A 20,127-nucleotide genomic window follows, 5' to 3' on the forward strand; every position below is an offset into this window, starting at 1 on the left:
CGGCGGCGGTGGCCGGAGCCCCGCGACCCCCACACCGCTGCTGCCGCCGCTGCTGCTCCTCCTGGCGCTGCCGGGCGGCGGCGGCGGCTCCCCGGTGTCGGCGGCGGCGGCGGCGGCGGGGGACAGCGTGATCCTGGGCATGCGGCTGGAGGAGAGCTCCAAACCGGCGGCGGCGGCGCGGGGCCCGATCCGGGTGACGGAGGGCAGCGAGCTCCTGCTGCGCCTCTACGGGCTGGGGCTGGGCCCGCGCACCGGCGAGCGGGTGGCGTTCGCCGAGCTGCGCCCCGACGCCAACGCCTCGGCCGCCGCCAACGGCAACGGGAGCTGCCCCGAGCGCTCCCAGGACCTGGTGGTGCAGCCCGGGCCCGCCGAGCCCCGCAGCACCTCGGCGCTGCTCCGAGTGTGGGTGCAGCCCCTGCGCAAGGACGAGAGGGCCAAGACCTACGTGCTGTGCAGCCAGCGCGGGCCCGGGCAGCCCTGGCTGCCGCACCGGGGCCCCGACGGGCAGCTGGTGGTGCTGGAGGAGAAGAAGTCGCTGCTGCCGCCGTGGCTGCAGGTGACGCTGCTGGGGGGGCTGCTGGTGCTGTCGGGGATGTTCAGCGGGCTCAACCTGGGGCTGATGGCCCTGGACCCCATGGAGCTGCGCATCGTGCAGAACTGCGGCACGGAGAAGGAGAAGCGCTACGCGCGCAAGATCGAGCCCATCCGCCGCAAGGGGAACTACCTGCTGTGCTCGCTGCTGCTGGGCAACGTGCTGGTCAACACCACGCTCACCATCCTGCTCGACGACCTCATCGGCTCCGGCATCGGCGCCGTGGTGGCCTCCACCATCGGCATCGTCATCTTCGGGGAGATCGTGCCCCAGGCGCTCTGCTCCCGCCACGGGCTGGCCGTGGGCGCCAACACCATCGTGGTCACCAAGTTCTTCATGCTGGTGACCTTCCCGCTCTCCTACCCCATCAGCAAGCTCCTGGACTGCATCCTGGGCCAGGAGATCGGCACCGTCTACAACCGGGAGAAGCTGGTGGAGATGCTGAAGGTGACGGAGCCCTACAACGACCTGGTGCGGGAGGAGCTCAACATGATCCAGGGCGCCCTGGAGCTGCGCACCAAGACGGTGGAGGACGTGATGACCCCGCTGCAGAACTGCTTCATGATCAACAGCGACGCCATCCTGGACTTCAACACCATGTCGGAGATCATGGAGAGCGGCTACACGCGCATCCCCGTCTACGAGGACGAGCGCTCCAACATCATGGACATCCTCTACATCAAGGACCTGGCCTTCGTCGACCCCGACGACTGCACGCCCCTCAAGACCATCACCAAGTTCTACAACCACCCCGTCCACGTCGTCTTCCACGACACCAAGCTGGACGCCATGCTGGAGGAGTTCAAAAAGGGTGAGTGGTCAGGGCCGGGGGGGGGCCAAACACACCGGGGGGACGCGTCCCGGGGCCGCCGCTTGCTTTCTGCCCAGCTCCGGTTGCACGATGCCGGAAGCAAAACTGCGGCCGAGCCTCCCTGGCAGCTCTCCAGGGACGGAGCTGCCCGGCGGCCGCGAGCTTTTTGGGTGCTTTAAGGGGAACGAGGGGGCTGCGGAGCCCCCACCAGGGTGCTGGGGACAGGCAGTGGCCCCGTCTTGGTGCCCGACACCCCCGGGGATCGCTCCGTAACGGCGCCGGGGCGGCGGAGGCAGAGCAATCTCTGCTGGGCGCCCGCCTCTAGAAGCGCTCTGAGAGTGTTTACTTGCGCCTCGCTTTTAATTATCGGCCCCGGAGGCCCTTGAAACGCTGCTGGAAAATTGCTCCGCTCCCTGCTCGGCTCCACTCCCTCCTCAGGGCCCTGCCCTGCCGTGCGGGACGGCCCCGAGCTTCCTGCTGGCCCCGAAAACCGAGCGTGCCCGGCGGCAGGAGGGGCTGGCAGCAGCTCGGCGCCGTGTCCCTTAGCGAGGGGACAAGGGGACGCCCGACCAGGCAGGGACCCTGCTGCCAGGGATGAGCAGCTCTGTGGGGTGACGCCGCCGTGACCCCGCTGCTCCTCCGGCTGCCGTTCCGCTTGCACCGGGGGCGCTTGGCCCTGTCCTGGTGGCACTGGGGACATTCTGGGGCTCGGGGCAGTCACCTGCACCATACGCCAGGATTTAGGGGATCTGACAACAACGCCTGCAGCAGGAGCTCTGCTGGAGCTTGGGCCAGGATTCAGTAGGTCCCAGCCAGGCCAATCCTTGAGGGCAGAGCTCGGTGACCGCACGCTCGGTTCCGGCCTTCCCTTTGCAGCCGTGCTGCCCCCACACCCCAAAACATCAGCACGGGGACCACGCTGCGGCTCGGTGTCACTTGTGGTTGCGACCACGACAGGATCTCATCGCCTCCCAGCCTCTGCTTCTTGTCCCCGATTACCACGAGCCTTCTCGGCCGGTGCTTTTCCCTCAGTTCATCTCGCACCGGGCCGGGATTCCCACCCCCGGCCCCGTTTCCAAAATCCAGCAGAAGGGGAGCGGGGTCGTATTCTGCAGCCCTGCTGCTGGAGCTGGGCTTACGGCCGCTGCTGGCGCCGGCTTTCCCTCTGACGAATCCTTATTAAAGGATTTAAAGCGCGCCCGCTCTGATTCCAAAGCCGCCGACGTCCTGCCATGATGTTGCTTTTCATAGCTGGCTCAGGAGCGGGAGGATTTGGGGGGCCCTCTCTGGGGTCACCCCAAAATTCCCGTTCCCTGGGGGTGCCGCCCCACCGCCAGCCCCCGCCCTCGCCCTGCTGATCTCGACCTGTTTTGGGCAGAAGGATAAGGAGAGGAAATGGACCTGCTGTGCTCCTGATCCTCCTCGCTGTGGGGCAGTTGGGGCACTCCCTGGTGCCACGGACACGTCCCCAAGGCTGGTACCAGGGTGACAGTGCCTGAGGTGCCAGCTCAGCGTAAAATTTGGAGCAGGGACAGGAGCTTCACCCTTCACAGCACCGGGGAGCACCAGGGCTTTGCCTGGAGCGGGTCGGGGCTGTCTGTCCCCTCCTGGCTTCCCACCATGGGCACCACGAACACCCCAGAACCCCGCGGCTGCTTCTTGCGCATCCTGGAAGCAGAAAAGTGGACTTCTCACTGGGTTACACAGCCAGCGAGCGGAGGCCTTGGGAATCGGCCTGTCCCCATCGACGTGGGGACCGTGGTGGCACCGGGGAGCCCTGGAGCAAGCAGCGGGGCCCGTCCCCACCGCGGGCACGCCGCCGTCACGCCCTTTGCTCTCGTCCTCGCTTGGCCCGCGGGGAGGAACCGGGGCCTGACTCATCGGGGCTGGGCCCCGCCGGTGCCGCCGTCCTTTCGCCGCTCCCTCGGGCTGTCGGTGCGGCCAAGGACGGGGTCGGCGCGGCCAAACGCCGACGATGGCCACGGGCTCCCCTCGGTGCCGTTTTCGCCGCCTCACCGCAGCGGGGCCGCCCGAGCCGCGGGTGTTTGGCTGAAGGAGGAGGAACCGGGGAGCCGCGCGGTGCCCGTCTCTAAAATTAGCCTTTTCCTGGGTGGGAGCGTGGCGATGAGCCGCCCGCGGCCTCCCCGCGCTGAGATTAAAGAGCAGAGAGCCCTGGGGAGGGCAGCGCCGGGCGGGCAGCGCCTGCCCTGGTGGCTCGCAGGGTGCGGAGCGCGGCCGGCCGCCGGCGTGGGGATTTTGGGGCCGAGCCTGGTGCCCAGGGCAGGGAATTCCCGAAGGCGGTGGCCGGCAGCGAGCTTTGTTGCTTTGTTGGCGAGGTTTTGGCTGAAGCAAGAGAAATGGAGCCTCGTGGCGAGGGGATGGCAGCGCTCGATTTACCCTGAAGCAGGCAACCTGCGCCCGGGGAGCCAGAGGAGTTACTGAGTCAGGGCTGGGGAGGGTTCCTGGGGACCTGGCCCCTGCAGGCAGCGTTTCCCTGCCCTGGGCTCTCTCCCCCTGGGTATTTTGGCTCCGTGCAGCACCAGGTGCCCAGAACATTCCCTCCGGGCTGGGTCAGCCCAGGTCAGTGTGGCCAGGGAGGCCCAGGGAGGTGGTGGCCGCTGGTGGAAATGCGGCTGTGGCTGCGTTGGTTGCCCCGTGGTGCTGGCCTGGAGCTGCGCTGATGTCCCCAGGCCCCGGTGACGTGGGACGGTGCCTCCAGGACCCCTCCCCTCTCCTGTGACCCCCTGGCCGAGCCCACGCCCCAAGATGTCCCGAGCCCAGCAGGCGCCGCTGTTACGGCCTTAATTACTGCCATTAAATTAGGAAGGAGCGCCCAGCCCAGGGGCTCGTTTCGATTTGCACATGTTTATTGTTCCCCGCCCGGGGTCAAGTGCTGCGGAGGGACGGGCTGGGCCTGGTGGCAGGGTCCTGTCCCCCCCGTGCTGCCCGGGACCCCCCAGGGCGGTGGGATCGGGGTGCCCGGCGCGTGTCGAGCGTCCGTCCGTGTGCCCGCAGGGAAGTCCCACCTGGCCATCGTGCAGAAGGTGAACAACGAGGGCGAGGGAGACCCCTTCTACGAGGTGCTGGGGCTGGTGACGCTGGAGGACGTCATCGAGGAGATCATCAAGTCGGAGATCCTGGACGAATCCGACACCTACAGTAGGTCCGGGGCTCAGCCCCGCGTCCCCGTCGCGTGCCGGGGTCCCCCGGGTGCCGCCCGCCCCCCGCTAACGCCGCGCTCCCCGCAGCCGACAACCGCAGCAAGAAGCGGGTGGGCAACCAGAAGAACAAGAGGGACTTCTCGGCCTTCAAGGACCCCGTCAACGAGCTGAAGGTGAAGGTGTCCCCGCAGCTGCTGCTGGCCGCTCACCGCTTCCTCTCCACGGGTGAGTTTTTGGGGGATGCTGCGCGGTTTTTGGGGTGGTGCCCGCAGGGAGCCCGCAGTCTGCCCCCAGCTCGGCTGCTGTGGGTTTTCCCCCCCCGTGCCCTGCCAGGGAGCCCTGCCTGGCTCCGTGTCCCCATAGCTGGGCCGTGTTGGTGCTGTCACTGCCTCTCCGGTGGCCTCGTCCTGCCTGGAGGATCCCAGAGGTGGGGAAACGGGGGCACGGCGGTCGCTGCGTTGAAGCAGGAGCCAGGGATTTGGCGGGAGACATTGAGAGAGGGGGCTGTGACTACGAGACCCCGCTGTCCTCCCACCCTGTCCCCCAAAACGAAAAGGGAAGGGGCTCAGGGGTGGCAGCACGGACACTCGGCAGGGCCCTGTCCCTGCAGGAGGGTCCTGTCCATGTGCTGGCACTTGCCAGCCCTATCCCATGGCGTGGGGACCTCACTGCGCTCCCTCTGCAGCTGGTGGAGGTGCCCAGGGAGGCGTCAGTGGGGCCTGGGGTCCCCCTGCTTCCCCCAGTACCCCCCTCTGAGGGGACGGGACGAGGACAGGGAGCCCCAGCAGCTCTGACCCCGTCCCGCCTCGCCCTCAGAGGTGACGCTCTTCACGCCCAACTTCATCTCGGAGAAGATCCTGCTGCGGCTGCTCAAGTACTCGGACGTCATCCAGGAGCTGAAGTTTGACGAGGAGAACAAGAAGTCCCCGCGCCATTTCCTCTACACCAAGAACAAGTCAGCCGACTACTTCATCCTCATCCTGCAGGTACCACCTCACGCGTGGGGTCCCCGGGGGGAGCCGTCACCCCAGGGGGCTTTGGGGAGCCTCCTTTTGGGGAGCCTCCACTCCGCGGGACGCGGTGTGCGGAGCCTGACGCCGTCTCTCCCTTGCAGGGCAAGGTGGAGGTGGAGGCCGGCAAGGAGTGCATGAAGTTCGAGGCAGGAGCCTTCTCCTACTACGGGGTGATGGCCATCAGCCCGCCTCCGGTGTCGGGTAAGCGTCCCCCATGGCGTGGGCAGAGCCCCCCGCCCGTTTTAGAGCTGCTGTTGGGAAGAGGAGGTGCTGGAGGAGGCTCTGAGCCCCCCCCACGTTCAGGCGTCCCCCCCACCCTGGCCACATGAACGCAGCACCGGGAGCTTTGCCCCTGGGGCTGGGCTGGCTCCTCACTGCTCAACTCAGGATCCTGCTGCTGCTGGAGGAGAAGTGGCTCCAGCAGCCTCTGCAGTGGGCCGTGGGGACAGAGCCGAGCACCTGGTCCCGCTCATAGTGGCACAAGGGCCCCACACACAACGCATCCACCCTGGTTTCCCCCCAACTGCCTCCTCTGTGGTTATTTACGGAGGAGCCAGCAGTGGCTGGGCCAGTGAGCCCCCCCGTGTCGAGGCTGCACTCGGTCCCTGTGCACCTCTGGGTTTTGGAGCACGTCACCGCGCTGTCCTTGTCACCTCCCCACTTTACCCCCACGTAGGGGGAGTGATCAGCAGGGCAGGGACAGTGTCCTCAGGTTCGGTCCCACTGCTGAGGACAGAGCTGTCCCCAGAGCGGGGGGAACTGGAGGCTGTGGCTGGGCTCCAGTTGGGGACCCTTTGGAGGTGACAGGCAGGGACCAAGCACTCGGGGACACGTCTGTCCCACCACTCTGTGCTTGGCTCCGTGTCCCCAAACCCTACGGGACAGGACTCGGGGCAGCATCACCGGGGGCTCAGCACTGCAGTCACCCACTGGGACCCTGCCCGGTGCTGCGGTGCTGACCCCGTGCCCCCGTCCCCGCAGAGACCCGCTCCCCGTCCCACGTCAGCAGCCTGAACCGCTCGGCCTCCCTGAGCTACCACGAGCGCTCTGACTCCGTCTCGTCCCCCGTGGGCGGCAGCAACAACCAGCTCAACGCCGGCGCCCCGTACGTGGCCGACTTCAGCGTGCGCGCCCTCACCGACCTCCAGTTCGTCAAGGTGAGGCTGCGCGGGGCCGGGGGGCGGCCGGGGCCTCCTAGGGGACGCGGCCTCCACCCCAATCCTCTTCCGTTCCCCCCGCAGATCACGCGGCAGGAGTACCAGAACGGCCTCACCGCCTCCCGCATGGACAGTTGTCCCCAGTCCCCAGACAGCAGCGCTCCCAAACCCGACCCGCCGGAGAAGCCGGAGCCCGCCGACGAGACCACCAGCCTCCTGAACGAGAGGAACTGCCTGAGCCGCCGGAGCAACCACAGCCCCATGGAGAACTCCATCTGACCCCGGCCGCGGGCCAGGGACGCGTCGGGGACCCCCGCAGCCGCCCTGCGGGGACCCTGCCCCGCTCAGCAATGCTCCGGTGGCCACGGAGCGGGTACGGGGCCGCGCCGGCCGCCCAGGGAACGGACGCGCCCGGCGTTCGCCGCAGGCACCCGCGGCGCGGTCCGAAAGGGAGCCCGGTTTTGCTGCTGCTGCTTTTTGGAGACTGGTTCCGTGGTTTCAGCGCGGTGGAGGCCGGAGGCCCCGCGGCCGGGCGGACGTTCGTTCGCGTGCAGCTCAGGGAGCTTCAGGTCCCGCGGGCCGGGCCCCCCCACGGCCTCCCCGGGGGCGTTTTCGGGCCTCCTCCCGGAGAACCGCACCGGGCCCGAGGCCGCGGCGAGGGGCTTGGCTCCGCCACCAGCCCCCTGCCTCCAGCGGGGGCGCTGAGGATGGCCGGGAGACCCCCCCCAAAAAATAAAACATCAATAAAACGGAGGCGGAACGGGGCGGGGGGTGACTCAGGGAGTGCCGCGGCCCCGGGGCGGGGGGCTCGGGGGGGCAGGATCCGGCACACAGCTAGTGACCAAAGTACGGGCGGGGGGCTCCCCTCCGCCTCCTCCCAAGGAGTTTCTCCGAAATCGCCAGCCGGGACCCCCCCCTCGCCGCCGGGGCTCCCCCCCCACCCCCCCCAAAAAGCACAAGTCCTCTGGGTGACCGCTGTAAGTTATTGGGAGAAGGTTAATTATTTTTGTTAATCGTGTCGCGACTATCAGGTCCTAGGTTCTTCTGCGGGGAGATGCTAGAAATAATAATAATAATAATAATATTAAATCATGATGGAAATAAAAAAAAAAAAAACTTTTTTATTAAATCTTCCTCTATGCAACCCTTCCCCCCCCCGAGAATCTGTATTTATTTTTCGCATCGGGTTTGATTTGTATATTTTGGGGAGGGGGAGGCCGGGCCCGGAGGCCCCGCGGGGGCCGGTGCCGCTGTTGCAGCCTCCCCCCCAGGTTGTGGAACCGACTCTGGAATTTTATTTTATTTTTTTGCCGATTGGGTAATAAAAAAATCTCTATATCTGTATCGTCGGCCTCTTGCGTGCTTTGGGGTGGGGACGGAGGCTGAGAGCTCCTGGGCTGCCCGCTCGCTTCGCCCTCGGTGCTCGGGGAGCCCCAAGGGGATCCTGGGGGCGTTGGAGGGGTGCTGGCAGCAGGTCGGGGGGGTGCTGATCCCCAGAGACCCCATGGAGGTGTGTAAATACCTGCGGGGGGTGTCCAGAGGACGCAGCCGGTCCCTTTCCAGCTGTGCCGTGACAGGACGAGAGGCACCGGGCACAAGCTGAAGCACTGGGGGGTTCCAGCTCCGTTTGAGGGGCGCTTCTGTCCTGGGAGGTGACAGCACTGGGACTGGTGGCCCAGAGCATGCGGCTCCGAGGTGGCCTCGCCACGCTGCCCAGCCAGGAGCTGGGGTTTGGTGAGAAATGCTTCACCCCACAGCTCTGCCATCCCGCCGGCCTCGTCACCCTTCCCCTACAGGTACGGCCCCGCAGGCACCGGGTGGCCGATTGCCCCCACCCACCCCCCTCAGCATCCTGCCCGGAGCCCCTTCTGCCTGCTGGGATGCTCCTGGGGCTGTCCCTTGTCACCCACCTTGTCCCTTGTCACCCCAAGCTGCGGGGCAGCACCTGGCTTTTTTTTGGGGTGCGAAGCTGCCCTTTGGCGAGTCCTGGCTCTCCCTTCACCCCAAGCTGCAACCACAGGACCTGCAGCTCCTCGCAGCACCCTGATGACATCGGGTGGGCACTCGCAGGCCCCCGGCTGGATCTGTCCCGAAGCCACCTGGGCTGGGAGCAGGGACACGGAAGCTGTTTTGTTTTTTTTTTGTCCCAGTGTTTTGGTTTTGGAGGCGATAAAAGGTTGCCAGAGGGGCAGCGACAAGGGCACGCACCTGGCCCAAAGGAGGCCAAAAGGAGGTGCCACCCCCTGCCCGTTCCACAGCGCCCTGCAAGTCCCCGGGGGGTGGATTGGGACAGGGCCGTGTCCCCTCCCAGGTCCCCGAGGTGCAGCCCCGGCCTCGCTGCTCCCGTGTGGGGACAGCGCTGTCCCCCTGCCCCCACATCTCGGCACCGACGCTCTCCGTGCGCCACCACCACCACGTCCACACCATGCGCAGGGGACAGAGAGGCAGAGCCGGGTTTTGGTGCCGGGACCTCGTTTTGTTCTTTTTTTCCAGCAGGGACAGAGCCCCGTGGGTCCCCCCCCAAATCCACACCGACCTCACCGCTCCCCCCTCAGCCATCCAGCAGGTCCCGGAGCGCGGGGTCCGCCGTGTCGCAGGGCCGCCGTCCCCGGGCGTCGCGGGCGGCCGCCAGCGCGGGGTCGAGCTGCAGGAGCAGGGCGCAGACGTCCCGGTGGCCACACTCGGCCGCCTGCGGGCGACACCGGCGTCACGCGCGGCACCGCGGGCAGCACCGGGGCCGGGTCCCGTCCCCGCCACCCACCTTGTGCAGCCCGGTGCGGCCGTCCCCGTCGGCGGCGGAGGGGTCGGCGCCGTGCTCCAGCAGCAGCCGGACCACGGCCAGGTGGCCGCAGTAGCAGGCGCGGTGCAGGGCGGTGGCACCGCCGGGCGTGCGGGCGTCGCAGCGGGCACCGCGCTGCAGCAGCAGGCGGCACACCCCCAGGTGCCCGTTACGGCTGGCGTAGTGCTGGGGGGCAACGGGGAGGGTGAGCGGGTCCTCCCCCCGGTACCCGGTGCCCACCCGGTGCCCCCTCCCCAGTTCTCTCCCCCCCCTGGTACCCGGAGCCCTCCTGGTTTCCCCCCTCCGGTGCCCGGTGCCCCCTGGTGGCCTCCCCCACCTCGTACCCAGTGCCCCCCCGGTTCCTCCCCCGGTACCCGGTTCCCCCCCGGTTTCTCCCCCCGGTACCCAGTGCCCACCCGGTTCCCCCCCCCCTCCCGGTACCCGGTTCTCCTCCGGGTTGTCCCCCCGGTTTCTCCCCCCCCCCCCCCCCGGTATTTGGTGCCCCCCGGTACCCGGTTCTCCCCCCCGGTCCCCGGTGCTCCCCCAGTTCCTCCCCCGGTCCCCGGTGCCCTCCGGTGTCCCCCCTCGGTCCCCGGTGCTCCGCCGGTTCTCACTCCCCACGGTACCCGGTTCCCCTCCGGTTCAGCTCCCCGGCTCCTCAAGCGTCCCCGGTGCCTCCCCCGGTACCCGGTGCCCCCGGTTCCCTCCCCCATTCCCCGGTGCTCTCCCGGTTCTCCCTCCCCCCAGCCCCCCCGTGCCCCCCGGTGCCCCCCGGTTCCCCCGGTGCCCGGTGCCCCCGTACCAGCGCTGTGTACCCGGCCGTGTCGGTCTGGCTGGGCTCCCCGCGCCGCTCCAGCAGCTGCAGCACCCGCGCCTCGTCCCCGTCCCGCGCCGCCGCCCAGATCCCTGCGGGCAGCGACCGGGCTCAGACCGGGAACCGGCACCGGGAACCGGCACCCACGGCCCCCCCACGCCCCTCACCGCCCCCCCCCAGGCCCGGCCCGGCCCGGCCGCGGACCCCGCTCGAAGTCCATCTCGGGCAGGCTCTGCTGCACGCCCGGCACCGCCGCCCGCGGGGGGCAGCACGGCCCCGGGGGGGAGCGGCGGCGGCCCGCGGACATCGGCCGGGGCGGGGGGGGGCGGAAAGAGCCGAGCGCGGCCGAACGGAGCCGAGGGGGAGCCGAGTGGGGACGAAGGGAGCCGAGTGGTTCCGAAGGGGGCCCGAACGGTACCCGAGTGGTTCCGAAGGGAGCACGGGAGAGACGAAGGGAGCCGAGCGGCACCCGAGTGGTTCCGAAGACACCTGAGTGATTCCGAAGGCACCCGAGTGGTTCCGAAGGTACCCGGGTGGTTCCGAAGGTACCCGGGTGGTTCCGAAGGGAGCCCGGCGGAGCCGAAGGGAGCCGAGCGGCACCCGAGCACTCCCGAAGGCTCCCGAGTGGTTCCGAACTCACCCGAGCACCCCCGCGCCCCCTCCCCGAGCGCCGCAGCGCATGCGCACTCCCCCACCCCTCCGGCAGGGGGCGCCCCCTCCCCTCCCCCCCCCGGTGCCCCCCCGGTGCCCCCGCCCCGTCCCCGCTTCCCACGGCCCCGGGGCCGCCGCCTGGCTCCGGGCCCAGCTCCCAGGCCCCGCCGGGACCCGGCTGCCGCTTCCGGCCCTGTCCCTGCTTCCCGGCAGGGCTCCCCTCCCCCCGGGGACCACCCCCACCCCCCCAATCGGGTCCCTACCGGGGGGGCACCGGGCGCGGGGCCAGCCCCGGGCAGCCGCAGGCCCCGGGGGGCGGCCGGGCCCCCCCCGGCCTGGGAACGGCGCCGCGATGCCCTTTTATAGCCCCGAGCGCCGCCGTTTTCCATGAGCTCAGCACCCGGGGGGGGGGGGGCCCTGCACCCCCCTTCCCCCCCCCCCAGCACCGGACGCAGCCCCGCTTTTTTTTTCTTTTTTCCTTTTTTTCTTTTTTTTTCCTCCTTTTTATTATTAATATAAAAATACTCGGGTATTTACAGCAAATAAATATATTTCGGTAACAAATAAATTACACTGGGGGAGGGGGGGGGGGTTATACAAAAGGGGCCCAGGCGGGCGGCGTGCAGGGGGGGGGGGGGGCAGCAGGCGGGGGGGGTATTTACAGCCGGGCCCCCCCGGGCGGGGGCGGATAGAAAAGTTCTCAGGAAGGAAAAAAAAACCCGAAAAGTCCTCGTGGAGGCGGCCGAAAAGGGCCCGCGGCGGGACACGGCGGGGGGGACACGGGGCACGGCCCCCAAGGCGGGTCGCCGTCCCAAAAATTGGTCCCAGGGCCCGGGACGTGGTCCCCGCTGTGCCACGGGGCCCCGAGCAGGCTCCAGAGCCCGGGACACCGTCCCCGAGCCTTGTCCCGGTGCCTAGGACACGGTCCCCAAAATGGGTGCCTGTCCCCAAGCCCTGTCCCCGGGCGCAGGACGCAGTCCCCAAGGCGGGTCGGGGTCCCCAAGCCCTGTCCCAATGCCTGGGACGCAGTCCCCAAGCCTTGTCCTGGTGCCTAGGACACGGTCCCCAAAACGGGTCCCGGTCCCCAAGCCTTGTCCCGGTGCCCGGGTGGCGGATCCCAAAGCCAGACGCAGCGCGCGGGGCGCAGTACCGACGGTGGAGGTGGTGGCACGGGGACGGCCGAGCCCCGGCCGCGTCACCCAAGGCAGGCAGGACGCGGTGCCCAGGTGGCTGCCGGTGCCCGTGCCGCGGCCCCGAGCCGGGTGCCGCTTCCCCGTGCTGCAGCCCCAAGGCGGGTGCTGGCAGCGGGGCGGCGTTCCCCGCGGCGGGCGGTGGCGGGTGCCGGGCCCTGAGGTAGGTGCGGCTGCACGGTGGCGGCTCAGACCGACGACTCCTCGGGGTTGGAGTCGGGCAGGGGCTGGCGCTGCTGCAGCTTTCGCCGCAGCTCCTCGGCCAGGTCGGCGCAGGGCGGCCGCTCCTCGGCACCCAGCGCCAGGCGGATGTAGCCGTTGGAGGAGGAACCGCGCAGGGGACCCAGGTGGATGCGGGTGGGCGAGTGCAGGGGCTGCCCGGGGATGGCGCTGGGCGGCGAGGTGGCGCCAGGGGGGCCGCCGTTGCGGCAGACGGCGTGGCCCGGCACGATCTTGAGCGAGCCGTCCGAGTAGTAGTAGCTGGCCGGGTCCCAGAGCTTCTCGTCTGAGTCGGAGGCGGCGCTGGGCACGAAGCGCGGGCTGGGGGGCTCCTTGGGCAGCTCGATGGGGTACACCAGGGTGCTCTCGATGGCTTTGGCACCTTTGCCCAGCTCCTCCCGCAGCCGCCGCCAGAGCGAGAACACCACCAGCACCAGCACCAGGCACAGGGCGCCCAGGCACACCGCCACCACCCACACCAGCCCCAGGCTCTCCAGCGGCGCCCGTGTCTCCAGCGGCACCCCCGGGCCGGCCAGCACTGCCACCCGGTACACCTCGCTGCCCAGCCGGGCGCCCTGCTCCTCCGAGTAGCAGCGGTACGTGCCGCTGTGCTGCGCCCCGGCCCCCGGCACCACCAGCGCCCGCAGGCGGGCGTCGTGCAGCACCAGAGCCTGCTCGGCCGCCAGCGCTCGCCCCTCGAAGGTCCACAGCGCCTGCGCCAGGTTGGAGCCCAGGCGGCACGTCAGCACCAGGTCGGTGCCCGCCACCACCGTCACGTTTTTGGGGATGATGGGCCCTGGGGGAGAGGGCAGAGTCAGGAGGGGGGCGCACAGCACCGGGGGTGTCCCTGCACTGTCACCTCCCGTGCCAAGGCTTTGCCGCGTGCCCTGCCACCCCCGTGACACGTCCCCAACGTCCCGGCTCCACGCGGCGCGGGGTCTCACCTTGCTTGGCCACCTGCGGCAGGGTGCAGGCGCGGGTGTCGGAGCTCAGCACGTCCTGGACCAGCTGGGACCTGCGGGAGGAGACGGCGGCGGAGGTGAGGGGGGTCCCGCAGCGCGGCGGGGAGTCCCGCGGGCACCCCCTTACCCGTTGAGGCCCTCGGTGCGGACGCAGAGGCTGGCGTTGCGGCTCCAGGCGCAGTAGGGGTCCCGGGCGAGGACGCAGTCCGTGCAGGACTGGTAGCGGCTGCAGTCGGCCAGCGGCAGCTGGGCCACCTGGAAGCGCGAGCCGGCGAAGAGCAGCTTCTGCGAGGGCAGGGACAGGCGGTGAGGTGACGGTGAGGTGACACCGCGCGACGCCGCGGCCCCCAGCCCCTTCCCGCGGCACCGCTCACCTTCCGACCCGCCAGGACCAGGCTCTCCACGGGCTGCGCCGGCTCGAAAACCTGCAGCTCCTCGACCAGGTGGACGTGAGCGCCCAGGTTCAGCGCCTTGTGCACCCAGCCGTCACCTGCGGGCCGTGGCAGGAGGTGAGGGGCGTCCCCACGCCCACAGCCCACCCTGCGTCCCCCCCGGCCGCCCGGCAGGTACCTGTGCCGATGAAGAGCACCTCGTAGATGGTGCCGTCCAGCCCCGTCACCCGGTCCACCACCAGCTGGGTGAAGTTGGCGTCCTTCTTGAGCAGCAGCGGGCGCCCGCGGTGGGGCAGGATGGGCTCGTCCATCAGCGGGTGCTTCTTGGCGAAGTTGAGGGTGTTGTCGGGCAGCTCGAGGGAGCTGGCGAAGCCGTTCTGGCGGTGCCAGTCGGTGATGCACTGGGGACAGACGGCGCCGTCAGCGCACGGCCGGCCCCGTGCCCCCCTCTGCCACGGCCCCGTGCCCCCCCCAGCACTCACCGCCCCGGGACGGGGGCTCGGCACCTCGTCCGAGTACCGGCCCCACTTCTGCGCCTGCTCCCGGTACTCTTTGTAGGGCCCCTCGAACGCCTTCTTCACCTCCAGGATGTGGTACCGGCAGATAGCCGAGACGTCCACGTCCCCCCTGCAGGGACAGTGAAGGTTTGGGGGGGCACCGACCACGGGGAACCCCCTGGGGGCTGCGGGGCCGCTTCCCATGCGCTCACCAGCGGGCCTGGAAGACCCCAAAAAACGTCGTGTCCTGCCAGTCGGCCCCAGGCAGGGTGAAGACAGCCTGGAGGCGGTTGAAGTGGAGCTGCTGCTCGGGTGCTGAGCACACCAGGCGGGCCTTGAGGAAGGTCGTCCACTTCTTCTGCAGCGTGCGGGCACCTCCAACATCCCCCTGGGCACCGAGCGGGCGTCAGGGCAGCACCGGCACCTTTGCCAGCTGCACCAAGCCACGCCAGGACTGCACCCTGCGTGGGGGACGCCCCCCGTACCTTGCAGACCCGCGCCACGCGGGCCACCACCTGCTCCGCGTAGCAGTCGTACTCCACCGCCCGCTCGCTGAAGAAGAAGTAAACCTTGTCGTCGTCCCCGGTGCTGCTGGCTGCGCTCTCCTGCACGTACGCCGAGGCCACGAAGTGGGGCTCTGCAGGGTAAAAGGAGACGGGTAGCAGCAGGCCAGGGGGGGGCCGTGCCCTCCCCGGGAGCCCGGCCTACCGTTGAGCCAGGAGGTGAGGTACTCCGTCTTCATGGAGTAGTGCGGGCCCAGGTTGCGGAGGATGACGGGCTCCGTGCCCAGGAAGTTGTTGAAGGTGGCCGAGTACAGCTCACCATCTGCAAGGGGGGGGGGGGTTAGGGGCAGGGTGGGCACCCCCCGAGGCCGCAGGGAGGGCAGGGGGTGCCCCACGGTGCCACCTACCCACGATGAGGCCGGTGTGTCCCTTGGTGGGGTCGTACGGGCACTTGCCCTTGCCGTCCTCGAAAGCCACTTGGTCCAGGGTGAAGCCGGACAGCTCCTGGGGGCACAGGAGTGGGGGGGCCAAACCCCCTCCCCACGTCACATCCCCCCGCGCCCAACCAGCCCCAGGGCACGGGGACAACCCAGGTGACCCCCCCTAGGGACAGGGACACCCCTGGATGGCCTTCGTGGGACAGGGACACCGAATGGTGCTCCTGGGGACAGGGACGGCCTTGGATTGATGCTCCTGGGGACAGGACATCCCCAAATGATATCCCTTGGGACAGGGACAACCCCCCAGAAGACCCTCCTGGACACAGGGACCCCCCAAATCATGCTCCTGGGCATGGGGACATCATCAAATGATGTTCCTGGGCACAGGGACAACCCCCCAGAAGACCCTCCTGGACACAGGGACCCCCCCCAAATGATGTTTCTGGACACAGGGACGCCCCCAAATGATGTTCCTTGATACAAGGACACCCGCAAATGATGCTCCTGGACACAGGGACCTCCCCAAAATGAAGCTCCAGCCCCAGAGGGGGCTGCCCTGGAACCCACAGCCTAACACAGAGGCCCCAGGCCGAGGCTCCCAGCAGGGGGAGCAGCACTGGACGTGGCTGGGTTTTTTGGGGGGGGGTCCCTCGGGGCTGGCAGCGGGGTGGGGGCGGCCACACTCACGATGTAGGTGCACTTGGGCTGGAAGGCGTAGGTGCCACAGGCGTACAGGTGGGAGCTGTTGTAGCTCTGCAGGAAGCGCACGTAGTTGAAGCAGTCGGTCTGGGGGGGGTGGAAACACACGGTTAATGGCAAGGGGGGGGGGGACACGCAAACTGGGGGTGCCCCACACCCCCCCACAGCCCCCTCCGTGCCCCCCGACCTGGTTGTTTTTGCCCTTCTGGATGCACTCGGCTTTCTTCTCCACGGGGGCCTCCCAGGAGATCTGTGGGGGGGGGAGAAAAGGGGTCAGCAGGAGGGCTCGCCCCGCCGCTCCCCCCTATAAAAAGAAAAATCCCCCCCCCCAAAGCTCCCGGGGGGGCCTCACCGCCGCCTTCAGCTCCACGGTGCCGGTGGCCAGGGCGAAGACGGCCTCGCGGGCGCCCACGTAGAGCAGCGCCTCGGCCTCGTCCAGCGTCAGCGTCAGGTAGTGCGAGACCCCCCCCTGCGAGAAGCGCTTGGCCGCGTCCTTCAGCTCTGCGGGACGTCAAAGCGGGGGGGTGGGGGGGCCGTGGGGACATCGGGGCAAGGCCACCGCTGTCCCCGCAGCCGTCCCCACCCCCTCCCAGGCCACGGGTGGGCACCGCTGGCACCCCGGGGTACCCGCGGCCCCCGCAGGAAGCCCCCCGGCCCCCCGCGCACAAAGGGCTCTTTGTCACCGCTGCAGGCGCTGGCGGCGCCGGGGAACACAGCGGCCTTTGGAGAGACCCCGCGCCCCCCCCCCGAGCCCCCCCTGCCCGCCCCCAGGCCCCGGCCGAGCCCGCAGAAAGGCCCCATTGACAGGGCAGGCGGCAGGGCCCCGGGCGGGGATGGCACGGGGACGGGGACAAGGGACAGGGATGGGGGCACTGGGGGGGGCCTGGGCACGGCACAGCGACGGGGAGCACGGCACGGGGCTGGGGGGCTTGGGCACGGCACGGGGGGCACAGCGTAGGGACAGGGGGCACGGCACGGGGACATGGGGCAGGGTATAGGAATGGGGACATGGGTGTGGGTGCAGCTCAGGGACAATGGCACAGGAAAGGGACAGGGGGTCTGGGGCACGGGGACAGGGGCACAGGGGCGGCTCGGGTATGAGCACGGGGCGTGGAATGGGGACAGCGGCACAGCAAAGGGACAGGGGCTGGGGCACGGGCACGGCACGGGGACACCGTGCACAGTGTGGGGACAGGGCAGGGACACGGGGCAAGGAACGGGGACAGCAGTGTGACAAAGGGACGGGGTCTGGGACACGGACATGGGACACGGCACGGGGGCGCTGGCACAGGACAGGGACAGGGGGCATGGGCACGGGGACATGGGGCACTGGCATGGCACAGGAATTGGGGACACAGGGCACGGGGATGGAGCAATGGGGCACGGAAAGGGGACGTGGGGTGCTGGCACAGCACGAGGATGGGGACAAGGGACGTGGCAAAGGGACGGGGACATAGGACACCGGCACGGCAAACGGCTGGGGGTCCCCGGGTGCTGGCACAGCACGGGGACAAGAACACGGGGCACAGCAAAGGGACGGGGACACCGGGGCTGGCATGGCACGGGGACAGGGACACAGCACGCGGCACAGATGGGGGACACGGGGTGCTGGCATGGCCAAGGGATGGCACCTCGGGCGCTGGCACGGCCCCGAGATGAGGACACGGGGCACGGCAGGGGGACGGGGACCGGGGTGACAACGGGGGACAGGACAAAGGGCCGGGGACCCGTTCTGGGGGGGGGGGTTATGGTACTCACCCGCATAGGGGACGGTTTTTCGGGGCACGGCGCTCCACGAGGACCCCGGGGCGGCGCTGGGGACGAGTGCCAGCAGCGAGGCGAGGGCCAGCAGCGAGCGGGGGGCCATGGTGCCGGCAGGGGGGGGTGGGCTGCTTTTGGGGAGGGGAAAGAGGGGGTGGGGGGGGGGGACACCCAGCCCTGGTCAGGGTTACGGGGCGTCACCCCCGGCGGTGGCGGCGTCACGCGGGCGGCGCGGGGACAAGGCGGGCATTGAGGGCCGCGCGTCACGAGGCCGCGGCACCCCACGCGGGACGGGGCGGGGGGACACGAGGCGTGGGGTCAGGGTCCTGGGGGGGGGGGCTCTCCGGGACCCCTGTAGGCGTGCGGCCCCCCCGGGCTCAATCTGTCCCGCTGGCAGAGACCCCCCCCTGCTCCCTGATGGGGTCTGGGTGCCCCCCAAGCGGCTCCCTACCCTGCTGGGGGGTGCAGCCCGCGGTGCCCCCCACCCTCTCCGTCCCCGCGGTCACTCCTCCGGCCACTTCCCGCCCTGACGCATCCAGGCGGGTCCGGGGGGGGCCACGCAGGAGGAAACGGGCCCTTCCTCTTCCTCCCCCCCCCCCTCCAGGGACAGCTTCACCCCCCCGTCCCGTCCCGTGCCCCCCACCCCCCTCCCCGGCAGCAGCCCCAGCACCCCAGGGGTGCCCCCGCTGCCCCCCGCCCGGCGGGGCAGGATGCGGCCGGGCGAGCGAGCGGGCGGCCGGGAATTGTTCTGGGGGAAGCAGGAAGCGGGGGGGGGGCTGGGGAAGGGTTTCCGGGAGGGTGGGGGGCCGGGAAGGGGCCCCCCACGGGCGTGGGAACGGGGGACGCCCCGGACGGGCTGCCCGTGGCAGCTGGGGGGGGGGGAAGTGGGAGGAGGGAGCACCCACGGCGTGGGCACGGTCGGGGGGTCAGGGGCATGGGTGGGGGGTCACAAGAATGGGGGGGGGGGAGCAGGGGCATTTTGGGGTGCCAGGGGCACGGTCGGGGTGCTATGAATATGGTCGGGGTGCCACCAAGAGCAGGGTCAGGGTGCCACAGGCAAAACGGGGGGGTTATGGGCATTTTTGGGGTGCCAGGGGCATGATTAAGGTGCCACGGGCACTGTTGGGGTGTCACAGGCACGAGTGGGATCCCGTGGGCATGGTCGGGGTGTCACGGGCACAGTCAGGGTGCCCCGGGCACAGCCCCAGGGCCAAGAGCAGGGTCCAGGTGCCAAAACCGGAGCCAGGGGCACCGTCGGGGTGCCAGGGGCACAGCCCCGGAGCTAAGAGCAGGGTCACGGTGCCACGGGGAAAACCAGGGTGCCACGGGCACTGTCGGGGTGCCACGGGCACAATCGGGGTGCCAGGGGTATGGTTGGGGTGCCGGGGACACAGCCCCATGGCCGAGAGCGGGGTCTGGGTGCCTTGGGCACAACCGGGGTGCTGTGGGCACAATCAGGGTGCCACGGGCACAATTGGGGTGCCACGGGCACAATCGGGGTGCCACGGGCACAGCCCCAGGGCCAGGAGCAGGGGCAGGGTGCCACGGGCACAAGCGGGGTGCCACGGGCACGGTTGGGGTGCCGGGGACACGACTGGGGTGCTCTGGGCATGGTTGGGGTGCCAGGGGCACAACTGGGGTGCCACAGCTACAGCTGCAGGATCATGGCACAACCGGGGTGCCAGGGGCACAATTGGGGTGCTGGGGACACAATTGGGGTGCTGGGGACACAATTGGGGTGCCAGGGACACTACTGGGGTGCCGCGGGCACTGTCGGGGTGCCGCGGTCCCGGTGTCCCCGTCCCCCCGCTGCAGGCGCAGGACACCCGCGGGGGGTCCCAGCGGTGCCATCCCGGGGGTCCCCCCCCCCCGTGGGGCCGAGCCCCCCGCCCCCCCCCAACCCCGCGGGGGGAACCCACCGCCAGCAGCGGGGCCGGGGCTGCCGGTACCGGGGGGGGGGCACCGAGGGATCGGGGCGGAGGGGGGGGGTACCGACAGCACCGGGGGGGAGAAAAGGGGGCTGGGGGGGGGTCCCCGAGCCGGTGCCGACCCCCGGTAGCGGGGGGAACAAAGCGCCTCCCCCCTCCTCCCCCCGCCCCCGCGGCTCCGCCACAACAATACCGGGGCGGGGCGGGGGCAACCGGGGGCGGCGGGGGGGGGAGGAGGAGAGGAGGGGGCGGAGGGGGGGGGGGGGGGGACTCACCTCGGGGCGCGGCGGGGGCGGGCGGCCCCCGGGGGGGGGGGGAGGCGGCGGCGGCGGCGGGGGGAGGAGGAGGAGGAGGAGGCGGCGGCGGCGAAGGCTCGGGGCGGCGGCGGCGGGAGCGCGCCGCGCGGCTCCGCTCGGCCCCGCCCCCTGACGTCACGGCCGCGTTCACCGGGGGCGGGGGGCTCGGGGGGAGGGGGCTCGGAGGGGGGGGGGTCGGTCCGAGCGGCACCGGCACCGGGAGGAACCCCGGGACCCCCCCCCCGCCACCCTCCCCACGCAC

The 20,127-nt window shown here is 70.1% G+C and overlaps 3 protein-coding genes across 5 annotated transcripts; 1 reads left to right on the forward strand and 2 right to left on the reverse strand.

Moving 5' to 3' along the window:
* Nucleotides 1–8: 8 nt before the first annotated feature.
* Nucleotides 9–8,078, forward strand: CNNM4 (cyclin and CBS domain divalent metal cation transport mediator 4). The gene is made up of 7 exons (XM_084499479.1): nt 9–1,403; nt 4,419–4,562; nt 4,652–4,789; nt 5,381–5,550; nt 5,679–5,778; nt 6,559–6,734; nt 6,819–8,078. The coding sequence occupies exons 1-7, from the start codon at nt 140–142 to the stop codon at nt 7,011–7,013; spliced, it is 2,187 nt and encodes a 728-aa protein (XP_084355605.1). The 5' UTR covers nt 9–139; the 3' UTR covers nt 7,014–8,078.
* On the reverse strand, nt 5,800–10,689 carry ANKRD39 (ankyrin repeat domain 39). 2 transcript variants are annotated; one of them, XM_084499481.1, is made up of 5 exons: nt 10,532–10,689; nt 10,316–10,419; nt 9,496–9,699; nt 9,271–9,423; nt 5,800–5,828 (listed from the first exon to the last, which is right to left on the reverse strand). In XM_084499481.1, the coding sequence occupies exons 1-4, from the start codon at nt 10,632–10,634 to the stop codon at nt 9,286–9,288; spliced, it is 549 nt and encodes a 182-aa protein (XP_084355607.1). In that variant the 5' UTR covers nt 10,635–10,689; the 3' UTR covers nt 5,800–5,828; nt 9,271–9,285. The 2 variants fall into 2 exon arrangements, with proteins under 2 accessions (XP_084355607.1, XP_084355606.1); XM_084499480.1 differs by lacking the exon at nt 5,800–5,828 and adding an exon at nt 7,717–8,458.
* A 1,534-nt stretch (nt 10,690–12,223) lies between these two features.
* On the reverse strand, nt 12,224–19,857 carry SEMA4C (semaphorin 4C). 2 transcript variants are annotated; one of them, XM_084499686.1, is made up of 15 exons: nt 19,845–19,857; nt 17,639–17,769; nt 16,233–16,381; nt 16,068–16,130; nt 15,869–15,967; nt 15,149–15,245; nt 14,947–15,063; nt 14,724–14,875; nt 14,451–14,626; nt 14,224–14,368; nt 13,920–14,142; nt 13,724–13,839; nt 13,477–13,634; nt 13,332–13,402; nt 12,224–13,183 (listed from the first exon to the last, which is right to left on the reverse strand). In XM_084499686.1, exons 2-15 carry the CDS (start codon nt 17,745–17,747, stop codon nt 12,357–12,359), a joined length of 2,502 nt encoding a protein of 833 aa, XP_084355812.1. In that variant the 5' UTR covers nt 17,748–17,769; nt 19,845–19,857; the 3' UTR covers nt 12,224–12,356. The 2 variants fall into 2 exon arrangements, with proteins under 2 accessions (XP_084355812.1, XP_084355811.1); XM_084499685.1 differs by having other exon boundaries at nt 19,841–19,857.
* Between the last annotated feature and the right edge of the window lie 270 nt (nt 19,858–20,127).

The sequence above is a fragment of the Aythya ferina genome (assembly GCF_964211825.1).
Source record: "Aythya ferina genome assembly, chromosome: 27".
NCBI lineage: Eukaryota > Metazoa > Chordata > Aves > Anseriformes > Anatidae > Aythya > Aythya ferina.

Bases quoted from the DNA above. Each gene is read 5' to 3' on its own strand.
- CNNM4 (XM_084499479.1), top strand. From the start codon at position 140: ATGCGGCTGGAGGAGAGCTCCAAACCGGCGGCGGCGGCGCGGGGCCCG. The intron at 4,790-5,380 runs GTGAGTTTTTGG...CCTCGCCCTCAG, and splicing joins TCACCGCTTCCTCTCCACGG to AGGTGACGCTCTTCACGCCC. The intron at 5,551-5,678 runs GTACCACCTCAC...TCTCCCTTGCAG, and splicing joins ACTTCATCCTCATCCTGCAG to GGCAAGGTGGAGGTGGAGGC.
- SEMA4C (XM_084499686.1), bottom strand. From the start codon at position 17,747: ATGGCCCCCCGCTCGCTGCTGGCCCTCGCCTCGCTGCTGGCACTCGTC. The intron at 15,968-16,067 runs GTCGGGGGGCAC...CACCCCCCCCAG, and splicing joins AGAAGGGCAAAAACAACCAG to ACCGACTGCTTCAACTACGT. The intron at 14,627-14,723 runs GTACGGGGGGCG...CTCGGTGCCCAG, and splicing joins GCGTGGCGCGGGTCTGCAAG to GGGGATGTTGGAGGTGCCCG.
- ANKRD39 (XM_084499481.1), bottom strand. From the start codon at position 10,634: ATGTCCGCGGGCCGCCGCCGCTCCCCCCCGGGGCCGTGCTGCCCCCCG. The intron at 10,420-10,531 runs GTCCGCGGCCGG...CGCTGCCCGCAG, and splicing joins CGAGATGGACTTCGAGCGGG to GGATCTGGGCGGCGGCGCGG. The intron at 9,700-10,315 runs GTACGGGGGCAC...GTTGCCCCCCAG, and splicing joins CGGCCGGGTACACAGCGCTG to CACTACGCCAGCCGTAACGG.